Below are 25,914 nucleotides of genomic sequence, written 5' to 3' on the forward strand. Positions count from 1 at the left end.
TGAAAGTGGTGGGGCGGAGGATGCGAGTACTGGATACAGGGAGATGCTGGGTACACTTTCAGCATGATAAATATACCAAGAAATAAGCCACGAGCGTAGTCCGGGCTTGACGCGGTCGGATGTGCGCAGCGGTCGTGTCCAAGAATTCGAAAGAGGGCGGAAAGGGTATTCGGGTGCGATCTTGAAGGGGTGACGCCAAAATCGTTTAAAGAGAGCATGTCGGTTGAGATGTCGGACGGGGTATCGCAGAGACGAGGGCAACGAAACGGAGCCAGGTCGTGACGCGTTCAGCTGAGCCAGTCCATCTCCAACTTCGCGGGAGTACCGGGCGTTTGCGAGGGGAGCGGGTCAGACGCTGGGCGCGGGGCTGCCAATGTTGGGATGCGTTTAGTCATTGCGGAGGACCGGCAGGACGCTGGCGACATGAGCTCACCGAATGTGAAGGCCGGAGGGGGAAGCGCGTCATCCACGGCTGCGGTCGACGCAGTCGCGGGCGCAATAAGCGTCGAAGAGACTATGTCCTGCGGAATGGGTCCTGCGCACGCGGAGAGCGCGAGAGTGAGGACAAAGGCGAGCGACGCGAAGGCAAGGCGGGACATGGTGCGCGTGGTCGGGTTGGGTAGTTGAGGGATGAGGGGTATGTCCAGCGAGCTGTGGCGAGGATGCGAGAGGGTAAAGAGGAGATGCTTCAGGAGAGATGAGAGTGTTAAGCGAATTTGACTGGGAGTTGGGGGCCTGCCTCACCTTCCTTATGTACAAGCGAGGCAGCGCCGCTGCGGAACGGGCAGAGCCAGACGACGACAGCTCCTCGACTCACCATGACGCAGGACCGCCTACTCCAGTGACTCGCTTAACCGGCTATGCAGCAATGTAACAAACCCGCGGACGCGGGCCGCGGGTCGCGGATGGGTCGCGGCGCACGGAACGCGTCCCAGCTTCACCCATCCGTGATACACGTATTCCAAGTACGCAGAACACCCGTGCACCGACCGCCCAGTCACATACACAGGCTTTCTCCAGTGCTGCGTCGCACGTCGCGCGGCCGCCCGACAACTCGACGAACGGGTGCACTGCTCGGGTGCGCATATGTCGCTATGCCGGCTTTGTGTGCGAGCGCGACGAGGTGCGCCTGGGCCGCTGCGGCGGCGCCGAGATCGCGTGCGGACGTTCCGCAATCACGGGAAGCCTAAGAATGTCGATGGTGCAGCCTGATATGGGAAGGAGGAGTAGATCAGGCATTGTATAATGACAGGTCTACACCGCTTTCGCCCAACGAGACGGTGCGCGACACTTACAGGTGTCTCCCGGGCGGGACCGTTTGAGATGCATCGAGCTGCGACGTAGCCGCTGAATGCAACGTACCTGTTCCTGCTTGGATGGGAGCCCGCGATGATGGATGTTGCAGCTGATTCCGTGTGACCGCGACGGGAATGCTTGCAGACGTGGTGCGATAATGCCTCGTAGGCAGGGAGAGACTGCAAGCAAGTTGGACCAGGTTGGCACAGCAGTAGAGCCAGATCATCTTCGGCACCGCCGACCCTAGGCGTTGCCGCTGCGTTGAAAATTGGCGAACGTCGCGACGGGGTGGCTGTAGGTGGCTGTACGCTGCCGCCGGCGCCACCGTCGGCGCTTGGAGTAGGACTCATACATAGCAAGTCTGGTAGTTGTCGTTGTCGTCCGCCATTCGACGGAGAACGCAGTACCGCGCCTCCAAAGTGAAATTTGACACTGGGGTGGTCGTCCTGCCAGTGAGTCATTACGCCTATACGGGTTCCCAGAGGGTTGTGGCTGCGGAAGTCAAACATGTGCCACAGTAAAAGTATGAACCCCCCCAAAAGGCACGTACGGATGGGCCTCCCCAGCCCAGGTACTTGCATGGGAAGCAGTACGACAAAGTGGGGGTCCAGCGGTGCAAGTCCGACTTGCTCTCTGGCGCCGCCAGCACCCACGCAATGTGGCGGTGGCAGTGACATCGTGGCACTACCGCATCCAGCCCGTTGCGGTCAACACTGATTCCAAGGTAGTCAGTGTTGAAACGGATCCTATCAAGAAAAAGAACGACTCAGAACACCCGAATCTCGCGGAAGCTATCGCCTGACGCACCTTTACATGCATCCATTATACTGCAACGTTATGATAAAATATCAACAATTGGCACCCAGCGGGGATAATGATAAACCCACGACACAGCACGAAGAACCCAATTCTCTGACCTATAACCACAACCAAACAGCTCCTGGTGTCCAAAAGAACGGAACTGGCGCCCGGTCGCATTGAATGAATAAGTGACAAGCACCGCGCTCACCAGAGCAGACGAGCAGACAGCGACGCGGACAGCCCCGCGACAAGCATGGCAGTCAGCGCCGACGTAGCGGCGGGTGCGCGTCTGCCCACCGCCCCGTTCTCGCCACCCTGACTCGTTCCGCCGATACCGCGGTTCTTCCCGCTCTGTCCATTCGACGTCGCGATCACGGCAGGGTCGACGGTGGCCGTGTTCTTCGTCTTCGTCACCACCGTCGTCGCGTAGGTGGATGCGCTGTCGGGTGCGGACGCTTGCTGCTGCGCGGTGTCCGAGATGAAGACGAGCGCGGCACCGGGCGCGGGCACCCTGATTTGACAGGTGTTTGCCGTCTGGTCGCACTGCACGGTCTTGACGTCCTCTGTGCCCTTCAGCCGCCCGTCGACCTGGAAACGGCCACCGAGAGTCTGCAGGCGCAGAAAAGACGTAAGTCGACCTGGCGATGCGAGAACCTGCGGCGCGAAGACTGACCTGCCCAGCCCATGTGATATTCTGCTTTTCCGCCACCGAGGGGGCGAGCAGGTATCTGCGGAAAGCATGGTAAGCTCCGCCTGTACGGGACCGAACAATGCACAGGATACTCACTTGACTTTGACCTGAGCCGGGACCGCGTTTCCCTCGCCGAACTGCTGGCCGCCGACGTTGATGGTCGCGGTATAGTCGTTCGCGCCGCTCGGGTCGTCGAGGAAGTTCACGAGCATCATCCGCGCGAGCTGGTCGTTCTCGTAAATCGCGTACGCGGGCGTGAACTCGTTGCCGTTGTTCGGGAACAGGTCTTTGACGCGCGAGGTGTTCGTGGACCCGAGCGCTTCTGCGACGGCGAGGGCGGAGTAGAAGATCGGGCCGACCGTCCACTGGTGGAATGAAGACTCGTTTGTCGGAGCAGCTGAGATGCGATCGAAAGGTCAGTCTAAGATCACATCCATCCGCTAGTGTTGAAAGTATACCTGTGAACGGCTTTAAGAGCATCAGCCACGTCCGATGCGAGCAGTATATGCGCAAACTTACATTGTAGGTCACATTCTGCCCACCTGCATGGAAGAGGGCTCCAGTGAAGTTGCTGTTCGCCATCTGCAGGGCATAGTCGACGGCCCAGAGCGCCGAGGTGAATGCATCACTGATGCCGGGGAAGCCGCCGCATGACGCCGTGTTCGTCTCGAACATCAGGAACGGCTTGCCCCACGTCTGTGCGAGCATCGTGGAGTTGAGGTGCGGCTGCACCTGGCCCAGCCCGTTGTTGTGCGTCAGGTACGGGGCGAGCTGTGCGATGAGGTTCAGCGGCTCGCTGTCTCCCGGGAAGATATCGGCGCAGTTCTCGTTCGGGTAGCTGCAAAAATGATGCGGCTCAATCTCCATCTCGAGAGACAGCGAGGGAAGAAGCGTACTGTTCGACGGAGAGCGCTGAAAGGTACTCGTCGTATACTTGAACGAATCCCGTGTTCCACACAGCTTCGGCGCCCATCGGCCTGTTAGTGGGGTTCAGGGGGTCGGGCCAGTTCCCGCCTTGGGTGCTCGGTGCAATGAGCGATTTCTTCCTTGTTATCTTCGTGTCGCTGGCGTACCCCTGCGTGAACTGCGAAAACTCGCCGAAATAGTCCCACGGGCTATAAGACGCATTACGGTGACCGTGACTGAACCTACGGCCGCCAACGCGCGTAAGACGCGAAGTAAGGACGAATGAGAGTGGATACGACGTACGCGCCGTATAGGTCAGGTTCGTTCCCCGCTTGGAAGCCAATCAGGTTGTCGCCGAGGATCTCTTCGCCGTGCTCTGCGATCTCCAGGCGCAAGTGGCTGGTATCGTTGAAGGGTATGCCTGATCGCCGTAAGTCAATACAAGGGCTTTTCGCGACGAAATCACCTACCAAGGTACCACTTCACATTCACCAAGCTTGATACGTTGCCAAGCATATACAGTAGGTCTACCGTATAGTCCAAAACGGGAGTGGATGTCTGTGTGGTTCAGGATCATGGTCTCGATGGTGTCAGATATAAGAAACGTACGGGGTTGGACGCATCCTCCTTATCCTTCTCCATGATCTTCCCATCAGGGAACGAATCGACCATGGATGCAGTCTCCTGGGTGTTACCGCCCACACGAACGTGCACCGCGCCCACCCTCTCCACCACCAGCGCCATGAGGTTGAGGAAAGGAACGAATAGCCGTGTCCTGCAATATCCATTAGGTACCGTAGGGATAATTGATTTCGGAGTGACCTACGAGTTCGTCCCGACTGTCCGGCAAAAACCCGATGAAGTTCGTTAGCCTTCAGATGTCATACCAAGAAAGGATGTCTTACTGAGCTGGGTTGCAACGGACATTTCGATCGAGAACCCGAAGAAGGTGCCTGCTTGAGGTATCGACAGCCCAACGACGTTCGAGGCGCTGTTGGGGACGTTGATAGTGAACGCCGTAGAAGGTGCCGGACTTGGTATCGGAGGCGGCAGTAGGTAAACATCGTTGTATGCGGCAAGGGATGTAAAACGAGCGGGTCCGCTTGTGGTCACGAAGGAGGTTGTCGTGGTTGGAATGTCGGTGCCCGATGGTACAGGCACTGTTGTAGTCTTCCCGAATACGCCGTAAATGGTAAGATCGGCCTTCGTCGATGAGAGAAGTGCGAGGAGCACAGAAAAGAGTGGAAGGCGCATGGCGAGCGCGGGGTATGCAAGAGACACCGGTAGTGTTGCGCAGGACGCCAGGATGTGCACTATATGCTCGTGCCTGGGGCTATGCGGGCCTGTCATTTGTTTTGCGAAACGCGTCCAACCGGCGAGAACACCGCAGGCGGCGCCAGACCATGACGATCAACGTCGAGGCGAATAGGACCGAGATCAAGATACGCAGAATCATCAGCGGTCAGCGTTGTTGTTTACCAGCGCCACCAAAATCTCGAGGAGCTCACACCGCCTGGAGTCGGTAAGGGGTGGCTCTCCTGAGAACGCGGCCACTGTCATAAGTCCATTTGTCTAAGGAGGTATCACGGCTCATGCGGATCACTTGGGGGAAGTTCCGCTTTACACCGGACTTGCGATATGGTACCTTTTGGAAGCATACGTCTGTCAGAATATTCGTCCCAATCGTCCAGAGTGACTCATACCTACGTCTTCGAGGCAGGTCGACGGGCCGTCCGTTATGCCTATAACGCTTTCCTCAGACCTGAGAGGCAGATCACGGCTATCCACGGCAACCGTGGCCAGCCCCGGACGCTAGAATTTGAGTAGGCTGTCGGAGCCGAGGGTTGACGTGTCGTCGTGCAGACGACGTCGGGTTTCAATGTTCCTAGATGATTGGCAGATAGATAGGCCATTCACGAAAACGAATGCGGTCCTCTCCATATGAATGTAGCAGTAACTCCTCCGAGTTGCTAATACGATAGTGAGCTCAAATTATAATCAATTTGAGCGTGTGTCTCACCGGCGAGGTCGTGATTGAGCTGCGCTATCGCGGCGGACGAAGATAAAAACTCATTTATGAGTATCAATATGTTTGCTGTCCTCTCTCTGAGGCATGAAGCTTGAGTCATGGCCGTAGGTTGGTCGTAGGAGCCTCTCACTTCAACTTGCAATCGACGCCAGGAACGCACAAACATGGTAGCGCTCAAGATCAGCATCAGCGATCTGTCAGCGCCGAGCCCTCGGCGCTGCCGCTTTCCCCGGATATTTCCGCACATCCTCAGCGCCTCGCCCAGCCTCCAGCCTCGACCAGCAACCCACCTGCTCACTCGACTCTCGTTATGCCCAGTGGGAATGACATACTATCCCATCACCGGATATGCCAAACGAGGATTGCAATGCAAATGTCGCACGATATACCTCATCTCATCCCGGATCCCCGCCCCCTCCCCGTTTTTGTGAGTGCATTCATGCACATCCAATGTTTCCTCTGAAAAGTTTAAGGCTATACGAGGCCCTGCTGAACGAAGCAGAGACTGATTTGCACATGCTGTCTCGCGATGCATATCCCGTCGCAGGATAGTACTCTCCGGCTCACGCGCGAGCAGTTTGGCGGTGCTCTACCGCGATTTATGAGGTATGTTGACTCGAAGCACACATTTGCTATGGACGCTACTCACAGAAGAATGCTAGAATTGCTTCAGTAAGGGTACCTTGTTTTCCAACTATCATCTGCGCCTCGCTCACGAGTGCATTGTACAGAATTACGCTATTTGTTTGCACCGCTCATTGCTCGGTGCCAGCCCCTGCACCATGCGGAACGAGGATGCAATCGGCATCTTCCGCTAGTGCTCGTCCCTGCCCCCTCTCATAAAGCACCCTGGAACGTCTAGATTTGCCTAGGGGAGACTAATCTTCCGCAATGCATCGCGAGTAGACGGTACCGGTAAGTCTCCGGCGCACTCGGTAGAGCGTCGGACGAGTATGCTGCACTCGCTCGGCAGTAGGAATTCCTGCTTTCAGCCGCATTGCGCGAGCACGCTTCCCAGCTCTCACAGTCGTGTGCAAGGGCAGGGCAGAACGGGAGACTCCGCCTCACATGGTTATTGCTCACGAAATCTATTGATTCCCCAAGAAGCCGGTCTTTGCCCACGCAGAAGTATTAACGTGTATAATGCAGAAGTCACCCTTGTCTCGGGGTCGCGGATCCTGGGGTGCAGCATCGCGCCCGACTTCCGCCCCACAATGCCGCCCCCTCCCAACAGTCGACGTATGCGTAGTCTGTGGCGCGTATCCCTCCGCTGTGTAAATGACAAGTAACGGCAGAGCGTGTCGACATCGACCTCGGTCCGCCCGGGGAGGTGAGCTTCGAGGCGGGTTGCAGGAATCCACTTACAGCAACCTGCTCCCCGTGCGGAAGTGTGTGAGGTGGCAATGAGAAGCGTCATGCCGCGGCCCCTGTGTTCCCCTGGTCCCTCAGGCCTCCGCTATATGTACCGGACGCTATAAACACGCCCTCAAACCCGCCCTCTCCTACCCTCCTCGCCCAGGCCACGTCCCCGACCACCGATCGCCGCCACAATGTTGCCTTTGCGCGCCGCGGGGATCTTGTCCACCACAGTTCAGGGCGTTCTCTATGGTGAGTCGCCTCCTGGCTTCTCGTATCGCGCAAGGGCGAACCACGCGTGCTGACCCCGACGTCCGCCGCGACAGGCTACGCTGTGTTCATGTTCATGCTGGCCATGTGGATCATGCTGCGGGATCGTAAACATCGACAGGTCAACTACGCACTAGTAGGGGCGGGGTGCTCGCTCATGGTGCTCGCGACTGCGGTACGTGGGCGAGTGAGTTCTCACGTTGCTGCTAGCCCCTGACGCGTCGTACTGCAGGAGATGGCGGTCAACATTGCTCGCATCTACCAAGGATTCATCACGATAGGTCCTTTCGTGCCCGGGGGGCCGGAGGCGTGGTTTAGTGCCGTGTCAGACCCTACGTTCGTTGCGAAGAGCGTGTTCTACAACACGCAAACACTCATTCTTGACGCTGTCGTGGTAAGTCATCGGTGCTCACTTTGCGACGCGTCGTCGATGCTTACCGAAACAAGATTTACCGGACATATATCGTATGGCAAAGTGTGCTCGTTGTGATCCTTCCCATGATTGGCTGGTGTGGATTGTTAGGCAAGTTCACGCCAATGATCGGTCCGACGCTGTTTGACTTACGTTCGGCTCAGGCGGCTCGATTGGCTTGAACATCGCCCTGGTGAATTCTTCGAAACATTCTGGGGATGTGTTCGCGGTCCAGACCGGTCGATGGATCACGGCAGTGTACGCGTTGACTCTGGGCACGAACCTTTCATCCACACGTAAGTTACTTCCCGAGCGCCTGCCGAAGATCCTCCTTTCAAGTCATATCTTGTTTGCAGTCCTTCTGGCGGGCAGGATCTGGACAGTCACTCGGCGGTCGGCGCAGTATCGCGCGTCTGACTTCCTTGGCCCAGTCTTGCGCGTCATTATCGAGAGCGGCGCGATCTACTCGATGACCATCACCGCGGCTCTCATCTCCTTCGTCGTGAAGTCCAACGGCGTATACGTCATCCTCGACCTCGTACGTATCCTTCTTGCATGCCCGTCGCTACTCTCAGGCTGGTGACGGCAGCGTCCTCGGGGCTTCCGGCCACGCACACACGAGCTGACCTTCCCCGACAGATCTCTCCCATCATCTCTATCGTGTTCAACATGCTTATCATCCGCATCGGCCTCGCCAGCGACCGCAGCTTCCTCGCTGCGGGCAGCAACACCGCGCAGGGGACTTGGGCCGCGGCTGCGTCTGCGTCTATCGTGGACCGCGCTGTGCGGCGGCGCACCGACGGCACGTACGCGATGAAGGACCTCAAGGTCGAGATCACGCAGGTCATCGAGAACGACTCCGAGTACACGATGGTTGACGCAGCGAGTCCAGCCATACGGACGCGCGAGCACGATCCGCGCATGATGCGCGACATTCTCGACGTTGACGTAGACTCGGGCTCAGAGTCCCCACGGTCCTCGGTGCACCGCTCGCCGATAGAGAAGGCGCCCGTCGAGGACGGCTCTGTCTGAACTGCCAGTTACGTATGTGCTTTCTTCATTTCCGCTCCTTTCTTGCGCAGTCCTTGGGCAGTAGGCAACGAACCCTTCTTTCTTTGTAGCTAGTGTAGTGTAGCAGTCCCTGTCTCGGTAGCAACGTTCACGCTCACGACGACTCCCTTCCATTCCATTGTTGTACCCGTAGCTCTCATGTAGTACCGCCGTGTACCGCAGTATACCTCGCGCAATCGATTTCCGCGCCCCGTCCGTCCGAACTCCCCGCAATGAAAACAGCCGGAACCCCTATTTTCTTCTTTCGGTGGGAGTATCCTTCACAGAAGATAGGCCATGCGAAAGTTCACAGATCTTAACAGTCCGCGGAATCTCACGGAGGTGTCATCTGGGCAGTGTTGTTCGCAGCGCGTGCGTTTGCCATGGGTATTCGCTCGCGCATGCCTGTGTTGAGTCAGCTAGGTATTTAAGCTACAGAACGCGAATAGCGCGAATGAGCGGGCAACGTTGCAGACGATGTGAGCCTGCATGAATGGACCGGCGTGGGCGGCGAAAGTGAACGGCGCTTACCTGCACGTACGTATGATTTCGAAGCGCTTACACATGTGCAGCTTTTGTGCAAACCACCATCACGGTCAATGTGTGACTCTTGATTCTCTTCTCGTATTCAACGGTAAGCATCGGTTTTGAACTCCTCTGAATGTCAATTTCGTACTAAACCCAGCTCGGAACGTATTTCTCAGCAATGCTCAAGGAGCGCTGTACTTGTTGGATTGCGCCATCTTCGGCTGGTGTTGAGCCACTTCAACGATCACTTTGGCCACCATGTTTGCCTAAAAATCCTGCACATAGAGGGCCGGGATTTTAACGCTCTCCACTCTATTTCTATCTCCAAGCGGCCCGGGGTAAGGTCAGCAGAATCCAGTCACGACGTGCACTTTACTTGCGGCACAGCCCGCAAGACGCACGGTGCGGACCCTATGCAAAAAAGACCCCAGTCGCGGGGGCTGCTTCGTCTAGCGTTGTGAGTGCCTTACTCGCACGAGGTGCCGGACATTCGGCAGCCTTGTTCTGTGCTGAACGTCTCCGAAGTCGAAGTTTCTCCGGTGCTTCACTGCGGGGGATCGTGCTCGCTGTGCCTGCTCGTACTCAGTACCGCGAACGAATACCCTGATTCTCATGAAGCCACAGGCACAAAAATCGGAGCCGCAATTTGAGAAGTTGGACGCCCTTGGAAGAGCAAGAAGTCAGCCTCGGTAGCAGTTGCGGGAGCGCTCGCCAGGAACCTCAACGATCTAGCCCCCAGCTGCACTAATGCGGCAGCAGGTGCGTTATGTCCACGAGACCAGTGCTCTATGATCCAATCTTATCCAGAGATACCACGATGATGGCATCCACAGCACTCCACATACTGGAAGACTCAGGTGTTCCCAATGCCAGTACGAACTACACGACGCTGGTCGTTATTCACGGGTACACATGGCACTCAGGTACGGACCACACCCTCAGGGCACGGCTTTATGCGGAGAAGTGTACGCCCACCACATATTACGTCCTAACCCTCTACACGGCAGGTATCTTCTCCAAGTTTGTCCCTCTCGCAAAGGATTGTAACACACGTGTGATCCTTGTGAATCGGAGGGACTACCCGGGGGCTCGGCCATTCACGCAAGAAGAACGCGCATTGCTGCCTTCACTCCCTACCGAGGAGGCGGCGAGCGCGACCGAGATCGCCGAGGCGACGCAGAAGATTGATGTTTTCATGAAAGAGCGAGCACGGGAGGTGTATGACCTCCTAATCGAGCTAGTGAAGAATGAAGACCTACCACCGTTCCAGCGAGAGAGGAACACGGGCGGAATCATCGTCGCAGGCTGGTCTTTCGGAACCGTCTGGATCACTGCTCTTCTCGCACACTCAGCCTCATTCGCCACAAACAGCGTAGATCTGAGCGCATATATGCGGCGCGTCATTTTCTTCGGTGAGTAGACGTCGCCTTGGTAGCTCTCCAGTTACGTGGAAAGGGCAAGTACTCACCCACACGTCTTGCCACAGATCCGTCCTACCACCTCCTCGGATATCTACCGCCGGAAACTTCCGGGTACCACCCCCTCCTCGACCCCGAGCTCACCCCGGAGACCATAGACCATGTCTTCGCCCGATGGGTCAGCGGTTACTACGGCCACGGTGACTCGCTGGAGACGCTCGAGCAGAAGACACCCGTGCAGGATCCGCCGCCGACGATCGCCGCGCTGACCCCCGAGGAAGTAGTGCGGGCCCAGTACCTGCCGCCGGGCGCGTCTGGGGGGTCCGACGCGCTGCTATTCCAGAGCGGACGTAGGCTGGGTCTGTTCAAGACCCTCAAAGAGCGGGCGCTGTACCTGCCAAGTCCGGGCGCCCCGTCGGTGACAGCGGGGAATACGTGGCCCGAAGTCGAAGTCTGCTTCACCTGGTGCTTGCGCTCTACCTGGGACACTACCTGGGGTGCGTGGGCGCTCAGGAAGGAGCTCGAGGACGCGGAGCAGAAAGGCGTCGCGATTCGGCGTGTGAGGATGATGCGGATTCGGGGTGCAAACCACTTTGTACGTTCTTGAGTGCGCGATGCTGTAGCGTGATTTAGCCTAACATACTGCTGTTTGTGCAGGTATCTTGGGACCAGCCGGAGAAGGCCTTTCGTGCTCTGGTTGGGGATGAGGATGACGTCCAGTAGTGAGCGCCATACTTCATTCATTCCGTTCACCCATAACCCACGGATGATCTCATATCAATCAGGTTCATTTCAACTCTGATGCGGGGAACAAGCCCTATGCAGGTAATCATACGAATACTTAGCCTGAGGCTTGCGGGAGGATGTATCAAATATAAAATGACTACCTGCCCGCTGGAAGTTTGGAACGACGTAAGTGTGCTTCATAATCCATGCTTACCATGACTACGATGCTCCGTACTCCGTGGAACAACCATTATTCGGTCTTCTAGTCCACCGATTCAAGCATATTCGATCGCAGGTTAACCGGGTGAAGCCCTATCGGAAGCCTGAAGTAGTGGACGACTCGACCGAATACAAAAATACAGCTCGAGCCGGTTGCCAGCAGCTACAGGCCCAATTGTTGTACTATGAAGCGATAGCCCCGGTCGAGAAGCATCCCCGAAGCAACCACTCGCACACCAACAAGGGGGAAATTACACCCAATCAGACTGATCCCGAAGGGCGCTTCCCCGAAATGGGCTAGCCGCACTACCTAGTATCTCGAAGCCGCCGGCGTCCCAGGCGATCCCAACACCCTCTGCGTCCTTGCCTTTCCAGTATACGACGGGCTCTCAACTCTTTTTGACGTCTTACTCCGGTCAGAAACGCGCGCGTTCGTGAGCTAAACCGTTTACGCAGGCTTCCGATCCGTAGCAACTAATCGCCGACTCACCGCATTGACAACGCTCGTTACGGCCGACATCCCGAATTGCGAAGTCTGAACGCACCCGCCCACTGTCCCGCGATGATATCCGCGGGGTCCACATATGAGTGTGGGGATGGAACAGCGCCAACAGTGGACGAAGCGAGACGATGGGCGGCGTTGCGCCGCGTCTCTATCTTCGCGACCGCGCGCTTCCGCCCCCGGAAGCGAAGCTTGCACTCGTAAAGTGCGTCCCCGAAGCGGGCCATCAGACGACGTTATGGCATGCACCCCTTCCATCCCTGCACCCGCCCCTTCCGCTGCTAAGGGGCGCACTCGGACCAGTGTGTGGGCTGCGGGCCTGCGGCGACCGCCGTGCACTGGCGCGTTGCGCCTGTTTGCCGGGCTGCAGAGATGGGAGTGCGCATGCCCGCGTTGCTCAAGTGCGCGAGGTGGGGTGTGTGCCCCTTGGACGTCGCCCGCGACCTCGCGCTTCGTCTCTGCTCCTTCCCTGAGTCGCCGGTCCTGCAAGTTCGCCCTTCCCCTTTGCTTCGACTTGTCTCCGAGCCTCTGCAGAGCGCACGGGATCTGTGCGACCGTCCGCGTATATAGCAGCTCACGCATAGCCGACGTTCCGTGTAGCGAAGTTGCCAACGGCGGCGGGTCCGACTGCCTCACACTCCTTTCTTCGCTTGTCTTCCCGTTTCCCCCGGTTCCCCTACCATGCTGCGCTCTGAAGCAGCGGTGTTCTCGACGTCCTTCGAGGGCATCCTTTATGGTGAGCCTTTGCCCCTGCCCCGCATCGTGCCTGATCGCCGCGCATCTCTACTTGTCGGGACATACACTTGGCATTCACGTTGATAGGCTAACAGGTGATGCGCCCGCAGGACTTTCTGTTTTCTTGTTCATACTTACGCTGTGGGTCCTCTTGCGGAATCGGAAGAAGCGCCGCGTCAACTGGTCGATGGTGTGCGCATCGACAGCGCTGCTCGCCTTCTCCACCATGGTGCGGCATTCCTTGCATGTAATGAGCTCCCCTTGACCTCTTTCGTTGGCAGGAGATGATCGTCAACATTGTGCGCCTATACGAGGGCTTCATCAGCAAGGGCCCGAAACAACCCGGAGGACCCGAGGCATATTTTGGTAACGTCTCGGAGGTATCGTTCGTGCTCAAGAACGCGCTGTACAACGCGCAGACCCTCATCCTCGACGGTGTTGTCGTACGTGTCCCTCTCTACTCCTTCACGCTCGCAACGTACGCTAATGCGCAAGCATGCGCTTAGATTTATCGCACGTACAAAGTGTGGAACAACATTTATGTCGTCATCGTCCCCATACTTGGGTGGCTGGGCCTCGTTGGTAGGCTTTTATACGCCGTACGCTCTCTCGCGGTCGCGGTTTCTCATCCGTTTCTATGCAGCATTCTCTAGCGGCGTGGGGTACTCTCTCGCGACCACATCGGCGGGGTCGAATGACCTTTTCGAGCGGGACACCAGCCTCTGGCTTACCGGCAACTGGTCCATGACCCTCATCACCAATATATGCTCTACCCGTAAGTTCAGAGGGTCTGACTTAACCCGTGGTATCTGACAGTGTTCACCTAGTCGCGCTCGCGTACCGGATCTGGCAGGTTACGAGTAAGTCCGCGCAGTACAGATCCGGGGGCCGTCTCTCGCCCATCCTACGCATCATCGTCGAGAGCGGCGCGCTGTACTCGATCACTGTCACCGCTGCATTGGTCCTCTTCTTGCTTCACTCCAACGGCGTGTATATCGTTCTTGACATGGTAAGCTCCCGCCTTTCTTCGTGTCCGCTACGTCCCTCAAAACAATACTGCGATCCAGATCTCGCCCATCATCTGCATCGTGTTTAACATGATCATCGTGCGCATCGGCCTTGCCGCGGACGGCACCCTCATCCCCGAGCCGACCCAGCCCGTGCCCGCCCCAACGCGCGCCTCCGACGCGTCCCGCCCGAGCGCGGCGATGCGGCGTATGGTGCGGCGGCAGCAGTCGGACACGGAGATGAAGGACATCAACATCACGGTCGAGATCGCGCAGTTCGTGCACGAGGATTTGGAGTCGCGGTCTTCGCGCGAGTCGCAGGACAGGCCGAAGACGCAGAGCGAGCGCGTGCAGAGTCCTGTCTCGCTCACGCTACGGAGCCCTACAAGACATGGGTTTGGGAGCGCGCCGGACGACGGGGTGCTGTCTGTGTTGGAGCGGTCGATATCGCCGCAGGGTGGGCAGAACGGGAGCCAGATACATGTCGTTGCCCTTTGAGCGGCTTGTACCAGTTGGACTCTGGCGTGTTTTTTGTAGCGTGTACTCGGACAATGCAGTCTGTTGTGTTTTGTTTTCTTGGTCATGGTGGGCTGTGGACGCTCTATCCTAACTTCTGGCCGCCACCGTCCCACTGATGCTCCCGCAACCGGTGTTCCCCTAATCAGTAAGCAAGCTTGCTTCTTCCTTCCACCCTGGGGTAGATTTATGCTCACATCGGCGTCTTGCGGCTTGTCTTGATCATATGCCTCGACAGCTCGCAGCATCGTGCGGGAGTACTATCCTTCCCTTCGCTCGGGCGGAGCGCGTGCCATATCACAACGCGACCATGTGGTCTACACACCTTCGACGCGTCTCAGGCCGTCATGCCCACCTTGAAGGATCTGTGGCCTTTGAGAGTAACAAGATGTAGACCTGATTAGAGAAGCTATATATATATGTACATTTGAGGCGCGTGGACTCGGAGCACAGTAATCCTACAGTACAGTGCTTGGACCTCTCAAAGCTTAGGGCGGCAGAGTAACCCTACTACGTCACGGTCAAGACAAAGAACGGCCTGGCTGCGGGGCCACTATCACAGCTCGTCATGCGCATACTGGTCCCTCGGGAAGCGCACGCTCTCGCCCTCGGCGTCCCCGCTGCGCGCCGCGACGAACGGGAAGAGGAAGCGCTCCTCGTCCGGGTCGAGGTACCCGCTGTAGAAAATCAGCTGCGGGTCCTGGTGGCTCGTGTTCGAGGGCTGGTCGCGCGGGACGGGTTCGAGCTCGTTCGGGCTGGGACCCTTGTAGATGTCGCTGATAGACCCGCCGGCGAGCTGGTTCCGGATGTACTTCTTGGCGTCGTTGAAGAGCGAGGAGTATGTGGGAACGCCGCGCTTGCGCTTGACCTGTGCGAGTATGTCAGTAATTCTTGATCTATGCGAGAGCGATGATGACGCCAAGTATGCTCACGGCGTTCTTGATGGTGGCCACGATGGCGTACATCCACGGGTCCACCCTGGCGTCGTTGGTCTTCAGCGCCTTGACGTTGAACTGCGTCTCGTGGCAGCCTGCGAGCAGGACGCCTGGCGTAGCGGTGTGCGTGTCGAGCATCCCGCCGCCCATGCACGACGACGCGAGTATAGTCAGGTTCACGCCGGGCTTCAGGTTCTGGGAGAGCGGAGTCAGTAACACAGCCCGGCTCCAGTAAGTCTCGTACGACGCACGGCACGGATGGTGTCTGCCAGCCAGTCGTCGTAGACGACCTCCTTGCGTATCCCGTCGTCGTCTTCGGCCATGGTCCAGCCCTCGTCCATGTCGTCCGCTTCCCCGGAGCTGTCGTCGTCGGGGCGGATCGTCCCGTGGGTGTCCACGTACAGGAAGCGCACGTCGCCCGCGGCTGCTCCCGCAATCAGGTCGGTGAACCGCGCCTTGAAGCGGGATGCGCTTGGGGCCGCCTGGCCGTCGGATAGCACGCCGGGCGCGCCCGCAGGCTCTTCGCTGAAGTATAGCATCTCGACGTCGTCGGCGTCGAACCCTAGGTGGTCGACAAGCATGTCGCGCACGAAGAAGATGCCGTTGTCGATGCCCGTTCCGTAGCGGATGATGAGGGCCTAGTAACGGTGGCGAATACACGCCGTCAGTGGGGACTTCGGACACGCATCGCAGCTGATGGCACACCTTCTTGCGGTGCATCTGCCTGAAATCGGTGTGCTGCGCCTCGACCGTTGTGGACGCGCCGTTCGGGTTGCGCATGTGGATCGTCGCGCTCTTGTCGTCGCTGAGGATCGTGGCCTCGAATGTGTAGTAGCCGTCGTCGAACGTGCCCGTCGTCTGCCCGCCGGACGCGGACACCGCGCGGAAGGTGCTGTTCACGCTCCTGTTTTGCTTGAGGTTGCCGTTCGCGTCCTCGGTCCACTGCCAGTACAGCCCCACCGGCGCCCCGACCGCAACGCCGCGCGGCACGACGAATGTGATCATATCGTTGACGGCGTAGTTGAACCAGTTGAGCTTTCCGGTGAACACCTCGGTGGACGGCACGCGGCAGGCGTCCGACAGCTGTTCCTGCAGGGTGATAGCGCTGGAAGTATCCCCGGATTGGTTGCGCATTGTAATCGTCACAGACTTGAAATCAGCGGCGACGACGCTGTCGAAGGAGTAGCCTGAGTGGTCGAAGAAAATGGTGATCTTGTACTGGTCAGCGGTCTTGGTGACGGTGGTGATAGAGCCGAGCTGTCCCAGACGTCAGAAACCACGATTGATCATTAAGCTAAGGGAGTACCTGGCAGGTGTTGCGCTTCTCATTGCCTTCGGCGTCCGTCGTCCATTGCCAGTACGCACAGACGGGGTCCTTCAGCGCGAAGCCGGCGGGGAAGACGATGGTGATGCATTCGTCCTTGGCATAGTCTAACCAGTCAAGCTTGCCGTTGTAGACGTACATTTGAGGAGAATGCGCCCGTGTAAACACGGAAAATGAGCAGGACTTGGGATGGCGTAGGTAGAGAGTGAGGCGAGGCAAGACCAGACGAGCGGCGAGAGACGCAGAACGTATGGGTGAGAGAGGAGAGTGCGCTGGTATGGGCGTTGGTTAAGTAGGGACGTCGAGAGAGGGTTTGCGCTTTAACAGCTCGCTCTGGCCCCTTCCTGAACGTGCTACGAACACTACGATGTAAGAGAACCTGAATGCAAGGTGTCAGCATGAGGCCGCATGACCATGAAAGATGCCAGAGGAATTGTCTATCGATACGTCACAGAAATAATCCTCGCCCCGGTTTGACTGAAGAAATACTAGATGTGGACCCACACGGGTACGATTCTCCTTCCAAGCATTCGACAGGTCAATCCGGCACGTCTGGCACCCAGCCTTCGACTTCCCCCTGGTCATAACTATGTCATGCGCACCAGAAGCTGCAGACCCGTGGATGTCGATGGAGCTTGATAGGGCCCTTCTGCTACGTAGCACACATAGACTTCAATTGAGCGACGGGGTCCTTTATTAATCACGCCAGTCGCAATGCTGAGTACTAAGAAGTTGACCTGAGCATTACTAGTTTTTGAGCAGTGAATCGCCGGATGCGCATGCATACGTACAAGATGTTCCATCGGAGTCGTCGAGGCGTCATACACACTTGGTGGCCCAGTGAGCACACTCGGTCCCGGCCCCCCTTGCGGGTTCGCTCGTTCCGCTCGTGCATGACCTTTATGAAGCGGCCCTTTTGATCGCTGGAGGAGAGCAATGGCGTTGAAACCGCCAGACGTATGCTCTCCCCGCAGCCTGAAGTATGCGTGGTCTCACTCAAGGAAAGGTAGAGGGGCGACATACCGCATAGATGGAGGACGTGGACGTGCGCGTGCGTACGTAAACTTTAATTATAAAGGTGGGCTTGAATTCGGCCATTGCCGAACCACCGGCGCCTGCGGGTTCTCGTCCACATCTCATGCATGCATGTTCCAAAGGCCTGTACGCGGTCCTGCGGCCCTGAAACTTGGACAAGTAGCTTCCTAAAGGGCCTAAAAATGTATTCTTTATCCGTAAGCTCACCGGATTTGAATTTCCATGTCGTAGCTGACAGCCCCCACCCAGTCGCGCTCGCATATCGGGCCTGGCAGGTTACGAACAAGTCCGCGCGGTACAGATCCGAGGGCCACCTCCTTGCAGTTGGGAGGGCCGTGTATAGTACTATATACACTCTGTCGTGTGCCAGTGTATCAAATGGGTATGGTACGAATTTGTCCGTTGGATTGATAACATACGGAAACCCCATCACCTTACAAAACAATCTGTTGCATAAACAGCTGGTTCAGCTTGAACGGAGAGTGGGATGCGCGCCTACTAGGACTCCTCTAGCGCTGCTACCGGTCGGTGGTTGCTCCGTACCTACTGCGGTTTGCTGCGGGCCAGTGGCGCGTAGCCTTTTAAGCGCCCATTGAGCAGACGCGACCACGTGGCTGCACGTGGCCTCCACTCCAAGGTGGAACGCGACCTAACGCGACGCGATCGACTTGCAAAACCGCCACCGCCAAGGCGCGACAGGTCTTGAGCTTCTGTATCCACATTTGGAATGTCTTCAGCCATTCTGGGCAGGAGAATTCGAGCTCAGCGCCGTCTTCCCTGTCGCTCCGTTTCCTCTCTCTCTTATAAGACATCGAGCGAGGTCGGGGAGTCGGTGCCACCCTTCCCTTCCCTCCACCTCCCACCATCCACTCCTAACGCACCACCAGTAGGCAACGGCCTCCTCAAACAGCCCGCTATCTCTACTTCACATCGCTCATTCTGCGTACGGCGCGGCGCTGACCCGTCTCCTCTGTAGACGCTTAGGCGCGTTGCGGTAGGGACGCGTGACGTCATCCGTTTTCTCCAACAGCGAGAGCGTCGACGAGGACGTCATGGCCCGTCGACATCATCGGAAGAAAACACATGCTTCAACGAAGACGCTCGATCCTGTCTCTTAAACGCGGTCGCGACGACCTCGACATCACCTTCCTCTCTCAACAACGATGCCGACCAAACACTACGCCGCTCTGTTGTCGCCAACCCACTGGGCGGGAGTAATTTTCAACTTCTACTATAGGCTCGTCCAGCATGCCATTATCTGGCTGTTCAAACCAGTGAGTGCTTCATTTGGCTCATCCTGCACAGGCTTGTGTATAACCTGCGTGCAGCCACCGCCGCCAGGTCCAGAATACCCCAAGAACCCCAAGGGCAGGATAGCAATCATCGGCGCCGGTCTTACGGGTGTTTCAAGTGCCGCGCATGCTATCGCACATGGCTTCGACGTCGTTATATATGAGCAGGGGGACTCTGTCGGTAAGAGTAGCCTACTGGACACTTGCGCCTGGGACTAATATGGCCATAGGCGGCATCTGGGCGCACGTCAACAAGACGTCTGGCCTTCAACTCAACTCCCTTCTGTACCGGTTTCACCCTGCCGTGCTTTGGTCAAAGTCGTTTCCTCGACGCGACGAGATTCTCAGCGGTATGTATGCGCACTCCGGCATACCAAGATACGCCCTCTGACGTCATAGCCAGAAATCCGCAGGATATGGAAGGAATACCAGCTCGAGCCCCGGACTCGCTTCAACACACCTGTAAAGTCGGTGCGCCGCGTGAAAGGCACAGGCGAGCACCTTCAAGCAGACCCCTCTGGCTCGCAGTCGCGCTGGATCGTGAACGATGGCGAGGACGGCGAATTCGACGCGGTCGTCGCTACTGTGGGCACATGCGGAGAGCCCATGCGCATCAACTTCCCCGGGCTGCCCTCGTCGGATGGAGACGCATCGGAGAACGGAAAAGACGGAAAGCATGAAGGCAAGGAGGAAGGCGAAGTATACGAGGGCGAGGTCATCCATTCTTCTGAACTCGACGACGCCGCGCTCGAGGGGAAGCAGGTCCTGGTCATTGGCAGCGGCGCGAGCGGAGTCGAGGCTGTTGAGACAGCTCTCTCCTTGGGCGCAAAAGAGTGCGTGATGGTAGCGCGCGACGACAAGGTGTGCATTCCGTCCCTCGCTCGCATATGTTGTACAGGACTGACGCTCAACTCCAGTGGATCATCCCTAGGAACATGATCATCGACACGCTCATCTCCGCTCAGCCGTTCGGGCGCGAGATGCCGCTCTCGTTTATCTGGGAGAAGATTGTCGCGTTGTGGAACTACCGCGGCGCTCCTGAGCTCGTTCCCGCCCGCGCAGGTCTATTCGAAGGAACCCCTATCGTGAACGACGAGTTCATCGGACATGTGAAGAATGGGAAGTGCCAGTACGTCCGCGCGGATATCGAGCGCTTTACGAAGGCTGGCGTGCGCGTGAAGGTGCGCGGCCGTGAAGACAAGCCGGGTGAAGGCAAAGAGGAGAAGGAGGTGCGTGTTCCTGCCCTCGATGTATGCGTCGCGTGTGAAACTCATTGGCGATTCCCGCAGTATACCGGCGACGTGGTTGTGCTGGCGACTGGTTTCAAGAAGCCGACGATCGACTTCTTTCAGGACGAAGTCTTCCCAGAAGGATACGACGTAGGTTACCTGGAATCGCGATATAGTGAGCCTTGCTGACGCTCGCGCCGCTGCAGCGTCCGAACCTGTACCTGCAAAATTTCGCAACAGAGGACTGGTCTATCCTCGCGACGAACTCTGCCTACCAAAACGCAATCGGCACTGTGTAAGCAACCCACTTATATGCGCTCCTTCCATGTTTCTGACCACTTGTTCCTTCTTCTCCCGGCGTAGTGGCCACTTCCACATCGGCATGTGTACGTGTCCCGACATTTTCTATCACCTGCGGCCCGAGACTCACCTCCTCGTTCGTCTGCCTGCAGACATGCGTATCCTCCTTACGTTCCTCATGGACCCAGACGCGCGCCCGACCCCAAAGGACATGAAGCTCTGGGTCGACGTCATTCGCTTCGTCAAGCGCGGCGCGCGCGGCGGCGCCCTCAGCTTCTTCACGTACGCGGAGCTCAGTGCGTATCTGTCCCCCGTCTTCCTTTCTCGCTTTCCGCTGTTGCAGACCCTCGGCTAATAATCTGTGCAGCGATCTGGCTGCTGCTGTTCCACCTCTTCCGGCTGGACAGGCTGAAATGGTGAGTACTGATCCGTGTTCCGCTCATTCTTACACTGACGTGCGGCGGGCGTATAGGGTGTTCTTCATTATGCAGGGATGGGGCGTGTATCCAGAGGAGTACAAGCATGCTAAGCGGTCTGCTGGGCATGCGTAGTAATGTATCGTTAGCATATGTTTATCATATAGAACGCTCACTTGGTCTTCGCGAAGAGCCTATTGGTGGCCTCAGAACCGTCCACGAGGATATAAAGCAGTCTCCAGGTTGGACTTGGAAGGAGGCCTTCGACCCTCGGCCTGCCATGGCAGGAGCTCGACCGTATCGCCGTAGACGCCGGCATAGCAGTGTGCGCTCAGCGCTCAATATTCAATGCGCATATCTCTCTCTTTCTCTGTCTCGCACCTGCAAACTGTTGACTCTTAGTTCAAGGCCCAAAAATGGTATGTACCTCATAGCGACCGAACGAAATATTCGATGCTCACGGAGCATATATACTTAGCTTCCGCAAGAGGACTCGGAGTTTATTGACCTACTGTCACGGCATTTGGTACTGCCAGCGCAGCACAGTTGCTACACGTCGCCCGATGATGTCCACAGAGTCATTGTAGAACCTAATATGTCAACGCAAGACTCACCAAGGCGTTGATATGCTTTCGTTCGCTTGAGTGAAAGCAACGAGAAGCAATGGCGGGTCAAAGTTTTAGCGAGGCGTCGCACACGTGGCTACGCGCGCTAGTCCACATATCCTCAGGGCATATGTGAGGGATAGCTCGCGTCGCATCGTTGGCTATTCAACGTCGCACACCGGGCGATTTCAAGTCGCGCAGATGGAGTATATAAAGTGGCTACGTATGCGCTCGTCGCCTTTTCGTCCTCTTCCCCACTTTTACCACTGCCTGCATCCATCGACTCGCGTTTTCCCCGCTCCTCATGTCGGATAACTCGTAAGTTTACATCTCCACCCGGATGCCTGTTCGTTTTCAAACGCCACTTTGTATCGCAGGATTCATAGTACGACGCCGCCTCCGGCAAAGCGCGCCCGCGGCAACCACGCGAAGGCCGGCGGAATAGTCAAAGGACACGGCAGCAGTCGCAGTACTGGCAAGTTGGCTGGCTTCATGCATATGCCGATGGACATCTTCATCGAGGTGCGTTTTATCACTATCATCCTCGCGTTTGACTATCATGTCACTTTCATACGCAGATTGCGTCGCATTCGCATCCGCTGGACCTGCTGCACATCTCCAGAACATCGAAGCAGCTGCGCTCGGTTATTCTCTCGCGCAAAAGCAGATTCGTGTGGACGGAAAGCTTGGCCAGCGTTGACGGTCTCCCGCCCTGTCCGGAGGGCATGACTGAGCCTGCGTACTCTGCGCTCTTATTTGATCGTGTTTGCAATGTGAGTGTTCTTGAGTTCAGTTAATCTTCACATACTGATTTGCCATGTGCTAGCTATGCGGTGCTCGTTCCTCCTGGGTAGACTACGCTATCAGGTTGCGGCTCTGCCCGTCGTGCCGCAAAGAAAAGTACGTGTTCCCGGTCGGCAAGTGTCGGTGTCGTCACAGGCTCATGATGCGCATTTAGTATATTGACAGGAAAAGAAATACTACCGGATATGGACCCTCTCACGCAGAGATGCTTAACGGCCATGGTACCTTGTGAGACTGGCAAAGGTACGAACCGCCTCCTCTCGGACTCCCGTCTTCGACTTGTTGAACATGTACCAGATATTGCCGTGGCCGTGCTTTTGGAGCGTCCGTTGATGCACACGCCTGATCGCAAGTATTACGCCCCTCAACTGCAGGCGACGGTTATGCGTGAGCTTCGGGCTAAGAGGGAGGGCGAGACGAGGCGGGAATATTTGGATGATGTTTTCTCCGAGAGCGCGGAGGCGCATGTAGTACGCAACCCCGTACTCTGAACGAACGAATGTGGTGCTGACGATGACTTATGTAGCATGCGACTGCATTGTTGCGATGGGAGGCCGGTGTCGCGTTGAAGAGGCAGAAGGAACAGGATGCGCTGAAGGCCAGGCGTAAAGCTAGGTTAGTCCTCAGCCCTGTAGTGCATAGTAGTACTAACCGCTAACTACGGTGACGCAGCATCGTCGAGAAGGTCAAGGATCTCGGGTACGCGGAGGCCGATTTCCCTACTAGTAACAACGACTGGGCGAAGCTTGTAGACCAGCCTAAGGAGCTCACCGGTCGCAGTACGTGCTCGCACGTCTCCGTATGCCAGTTCTACCTAACGCCGAGCACAGTTTGGAACAACATCAAGGCGAAGATCGTCGCAATGCTCCAAGAAGAGAAGAAGCGCAGGACTGAAGCGGCCTATGCCTTCAGGTTGGAGGCGCGCCTCAATCAAATCTCTGCGTTCTACAACGAGGTCATACTACAGCCGATGGCCGCCGCCCAGCGCGCTCTCATGCCCAACCTCTTCAACTTCCACCGCCTTCCCAGCATCGCCGCGCTCGCTCGGCAAAACGACACTCAAGGCGACGTCACCCGCGACGAATTCTTTGCGCTTATGCCGCAGATCCTGCAGGAAGTCGAGGTCTACAAGACAGAAGCCAAAGCCGCTGCCCTCTCCGTCCTGCATCGGGCTCTCGGATACAAGCCCGAGGTCGCGGGCTGGAAAGAAGACCTAGAGGGCCTGTCCGCGGACGAGGCGCTGACAAGGCAATACGCCCTCTTCGGGTGCCACATGCCGTCGCACCCGTGGCGCCAGAACCCGTACCATCTCACGTTCGAAGAGATGCACGACCACTGGCGCACGGACCATCCGGAGGCGGGATGGGTCGTGCCGGAGTCGTATGAGGGCCGCTCGATACGGAAGGATATATGGTGCTCGGGCGAATATGTTTTGGGGGGCAAGATGCTCGACTCTGCGGGGCTCCCGCGCAATACGCCCATAGCCGTCCTGCCGGAACTCATTCGCGCTGGGAGACTGTACTGCTCCTGTGGCGATCCGGCCATGCCGCCCCCGGAGGAACTGGACTGGCCGAAGTTGGTGAGCATCCAGGTTATGTCTTACATAATTCTCAGATCGCTCATGGACGCTCATTTTACCAGTTCACACACGTCACAAAAGACCTCGCGAAATTTGAGAAGCGGAAGCGAGAAAGGTACGCACTTTCCCTTGGGCTGTCGTCGAGCCCTGTATCTTAGCCCTCTTCCTCCTCCCGCAGAACTAGGGTCACATCCTTCAACCTCCTCCTGAGGTCGCACCACCCGTTCACTGGGCCCGGCGCGTGCATCAAACTGCTCCCAGAGGGAGCGGACACCGCGCCTGCTCGCGCGCGCGCCACCGTCGTCGACTTGAAGACGCGCAGGATGATCGAGGACCGCATGGCGCTGAAACCCACGGGCCCTTACTCCATCGCTGTCTGCCGGCTCTGCAAGGCGCTGACGGCGCGGACTTACTGGAAGGACGGGATGGCCGATATGGAGCTCCCGGAGACCCAAGCGGGGATTGTGCATCACCTTCGTGGATGGTGAGTATGTTATTTGTGCTGAGTTTTGGTGACGCTAATGTGGGTGTACAGGCATGGGAAAGAGTTTCAGAAAAGAGACATCTTGTTCCATAATAAGTAGTTCACCGCTAGGAGCACTTGGCTACTTCACTTTTGAATTTTAAATTGCTTACACCGACGGAGGCGCACTCAGCGCAAGTCGGAGCCGTCTTCGATCGTTGCTCGATCTCGATCAGTCAGTCAGTGCGACGGAGAGCCTAGTTCTGGGTATGAGTCTCTCCGCTGCGGCTGACTTGAATCCGAATAAGCTCCTGCTTGCACTCGGACGCGTTGGTGCACAACTCTGCTTCCCCCTTCATTCTGCTCTCTTCCCGCTCCCTCTAGATCTGCGTCAGCTTTCCCGCTATCCATCTGGACTACTTCTTGCAAACGCTTATTGCGATGACGAGCCAAAAGAAAGACTACATGACAGTACCTGTCGCGCTCCGGGGGTGCCATCATTGCGGAAAGCCACAGGACGAAGTATCGAAGATGATGAGATGCTCGAAATGTGCGGTTGTAAATTACTGCAGCAAAGAATGTCAAAAAGCAGCTTGGCCAACTCACAAGTGAGTCTTTCGCATTGCATCCGCTGAGGCGGAACCCTTCGCGAGCCCCAGAACTGCCCCTGACTGTTCGACCCGTCTGCCTCAGGTCTGCCTGCCGCGTGATAGACGAGAAGAATCCCGAACGCATTATGAAGCACGCCGAGGTCCAGCCGTACGGCTTCCAGACAGTCGACGAGTTCTCGCAAGCACTTCGCGACTTCATAGAGGCGCACTCCTGGACGTTCCAGTCCTACGCGAAGGCACACGTCCTGATGGAAGGCGGCGCGGACAACATGAACAATCCGCCAAAAATCATGGAGATTCGGATGCAGTGCCTCTGCAAACCCGGCGCCGCACGTAACCCCGCGCATACCTTCAGCTTCATGGGGCACGTCTGGTTCACGGTCGAGGAATCTCTCCGCGGAACCATGGGCGCGCGGAACTGGGCGCGGAACGCGGCCCTACGCGAGACGGTGCATCGACAACATAGCAGCCACCCGCGCTTCGTCGGCCTGCTTACGGTGCTCTTCGCGGTGTACGGGATCAGCACGACGCAGACGTTCCTCTACCCGCAATTTCGTTCCACCAGCGCGTTCTTCACGCCTGGCCCGGCGGATGTGGCGGTCAAGCGGATGCTGACGGACATAGTCATGCTGTGTACAGTTAGCGTGCATTTCGGGCTGGCGCTGAGGTGCGCAGAGGGACAGGAGTCCATCGCTGCGCTCCCGGGGCGGATTGTCCGCTCGAACAAGTTGTGGACGTGGGAGCCGCTCTTCACCGACTGGGACGCGTATCTCGCGGGGCCGCGGGGGATCAAATACGTGGATGCGCTCCTCGAGATGATTCAGAACCCCAATATGTCGGTCCCGGACCTTTTACGAGT

The 25,914-nt window shown here is 57.3% G+C and overlaps 8 protein-coding genes across 8 annotated transcripts; 5 read left to right on the plus strand and 3 right to left on the minus strand.

Moving 5' to 3' along the window:
* Positions 1-287: 287 nt before the first annotated feature.
* On the minus strand, positions 288-599 carry TRAVEDRAFT_24155 (uncharacterized protein; the record flags this gene model as incomplete). Its single annotated transcript, XM_008045791.1, has 1 exon — positions 288-599. One exon carries the CDS (start codon positions 597-599, stop codon positions 288-290), a length of 312 nt encoding a protein of 103 aa, XP_008043982.1.
* Positions 600-2,301: 1,702 nt separating this feature from the next.
* TRAVEDRAFT_75039 (uncharacterized protein) lies at positions 2,302-4,948 on the minus strand (the record flags this gene model as incomplete). The annotated part of the gene is made up of 11 exons (XM_008046090.1): positions 2,302-2,706; positions 2,771-2,825; positions 2,885-3,185; positions 3,247-3,256; positions 3,308-3,626; positions 3,685-3,936; positions 3,998-4,115; positions 4,165-4,252; positions 4,304-4,469; positions 4,521-4,533; positions 4,600-4,948. 11 exons carry the CDS (start codon positions 4,946-4,948, stop codon positions 2,302-2,304), a joined length of 2,076 nt encoding a protein of 691 aa, XP_008044281.1.
* A 2,325-nt stretch (positions 4,949-7,273) lies between these two features.
* TRAVEDRAFT_53159 (uncharacterized protein) lies at positions 7,274-8,793 on the plus strand (the record flags this gene model as incomplete). The annotated part of the gene is made up of 7 exons (XM_008046091.1): positions 7,274-7,331; positions 7,406-7,524; positions 7,582-7,743; positions 7,797-7,893; positions 7,926-8,057; positions 8,118-8,299; positions 8,401-8,793. 7 exons carry the CDS (start codon positions 7,274-7,276, stop codon positions 8,791-8,793), a joined length of 1,143 nt encoding a protein of 380 aa, XP_008044282.1.
* A 1,366-nt stretch (positions 8,794-10,159) lies between these two features.
* On the plus strand, positions 10,160-11,480 carry TRAVEDRAFT_135327 (uncharacterized protein; the record flags this gene model as incomplete). The annotated part of the gene is made up of 4 exons (XM_008046092.1): positions 10,160-10,262; positions 10,347-10,751; positions 10,826-11,352; positions 11,415-11,480. 4 exons carry the CDS (start codon positions 10,160-10,162, stop codon positions 11,478-11,480), a joined length of 1,101 nt encoding a protein of 366 aa, XP_008044283.1.
* A 1,457-nt stretch (positions 11,481-12,937) lies between these two features.
* TRAVEDRAFT_135294 (uncharacterized protein) lies at positions 12,938-14,444 on the plus strand (the record flags this gene model as incomplete). The annotated part of the gene is made up of 6 exons (XM_008046093.1): positions 12,938-13,168; positions 13,221-13,382; positions 13,446-13,521; positions 13,583-13,714; positions 13,767-13,948; positions 14,007-14,444. 6 exons carry the CDS (start codon positions 12,938-12,940, stop codon positions 14,442-14,444), a joined length of 1,221 nt encoding a protein of 406 aa, XP_008044284.1.
* Positions 14,445-15,018: 574 nt separating this feature from the next.
* Positions 15,019-16,862, minus strand: TRAVEDRAFT_135035 (uncharacterized protein; the record flags this gene model as incomplete). Its single annotated transcript, XM_008046094.1, has 5 exons — positions 15,019-15,330; positions 15,395-15,592; positions 15,649-16,035; positions 16,103-16,654; positions 16,704-16,862. 5 exons carry the CDS (start codon positions 16,860-16,862, stop codon positions 15,019-15,021), a joined length of 1,608 nt encoding a protein of 535 aa, XP_008044285.1.
* A 2,057-nt stretch (positions 16,863-18,919) lies between these two features.
* On the plus strand, positions 18,920-21,165 carry TRAVEDRAFT_174795 (FAD/NAD-P-binding domain-containing protein; the record flags this gene model as incomplete). The annotated part of the gene is made up of 11 exons (XM_008046095.1): positions 18,920-19,030; positions 19,085-19,229; positions 19,279-19,398; positions 19,452-19,909; positions 19,966-20,277; positions 20,338-20,427; positions 20,484-20,572; positions 20,641-20,663; positions 20,730-20,873; positions 20,945-20,993; positions 21,050-21,165. The coding sequence occupies 11 exons, from the start codon at positions 18,920-18,922 to the stop codon at positions 21,126-21,128; spliced, it is 1,620 nt and encodes a 539-aa protein (XP_008044286.1). The 3' UTR covers positions 21,129-21,165.
* Positions 21,166-21,991: 826 nt separating this feature from the next.
* TRAVEDRAFT_135321 (uncharacterized protein) lies at positions 21,992-22,395 on the plus strand (the record flags this gene model as incomplete). The annotated part of the gene is made up of 2 exons (XM_008046096.1): positions 21,992-22,120; positions 22,177-22,395. Coding segments are annotated over 2 exons (348 nt in total), but the record flags the coding sequence as incomplete, so codon positions are not given.
* Between the last annotated feature and the right edge of the window lie 3,519 nt (positions 22,396-25,914).

Source organism: Trametes versicolor, assembly GCF_000271585.1.
Source record: "Trametes versicolor FP-101664 SS1 unplaced genomic scaffold TRAVEscaffold_13, whole genome shotgun sequence".
Taxonomy (NCBI): domain Eukaryota; kingdom Fungi; phylum Basidiomycota; class Agaricomycetes; order Polyporales; family Polyporaceae; genus Trametes; species Trametes versicolor.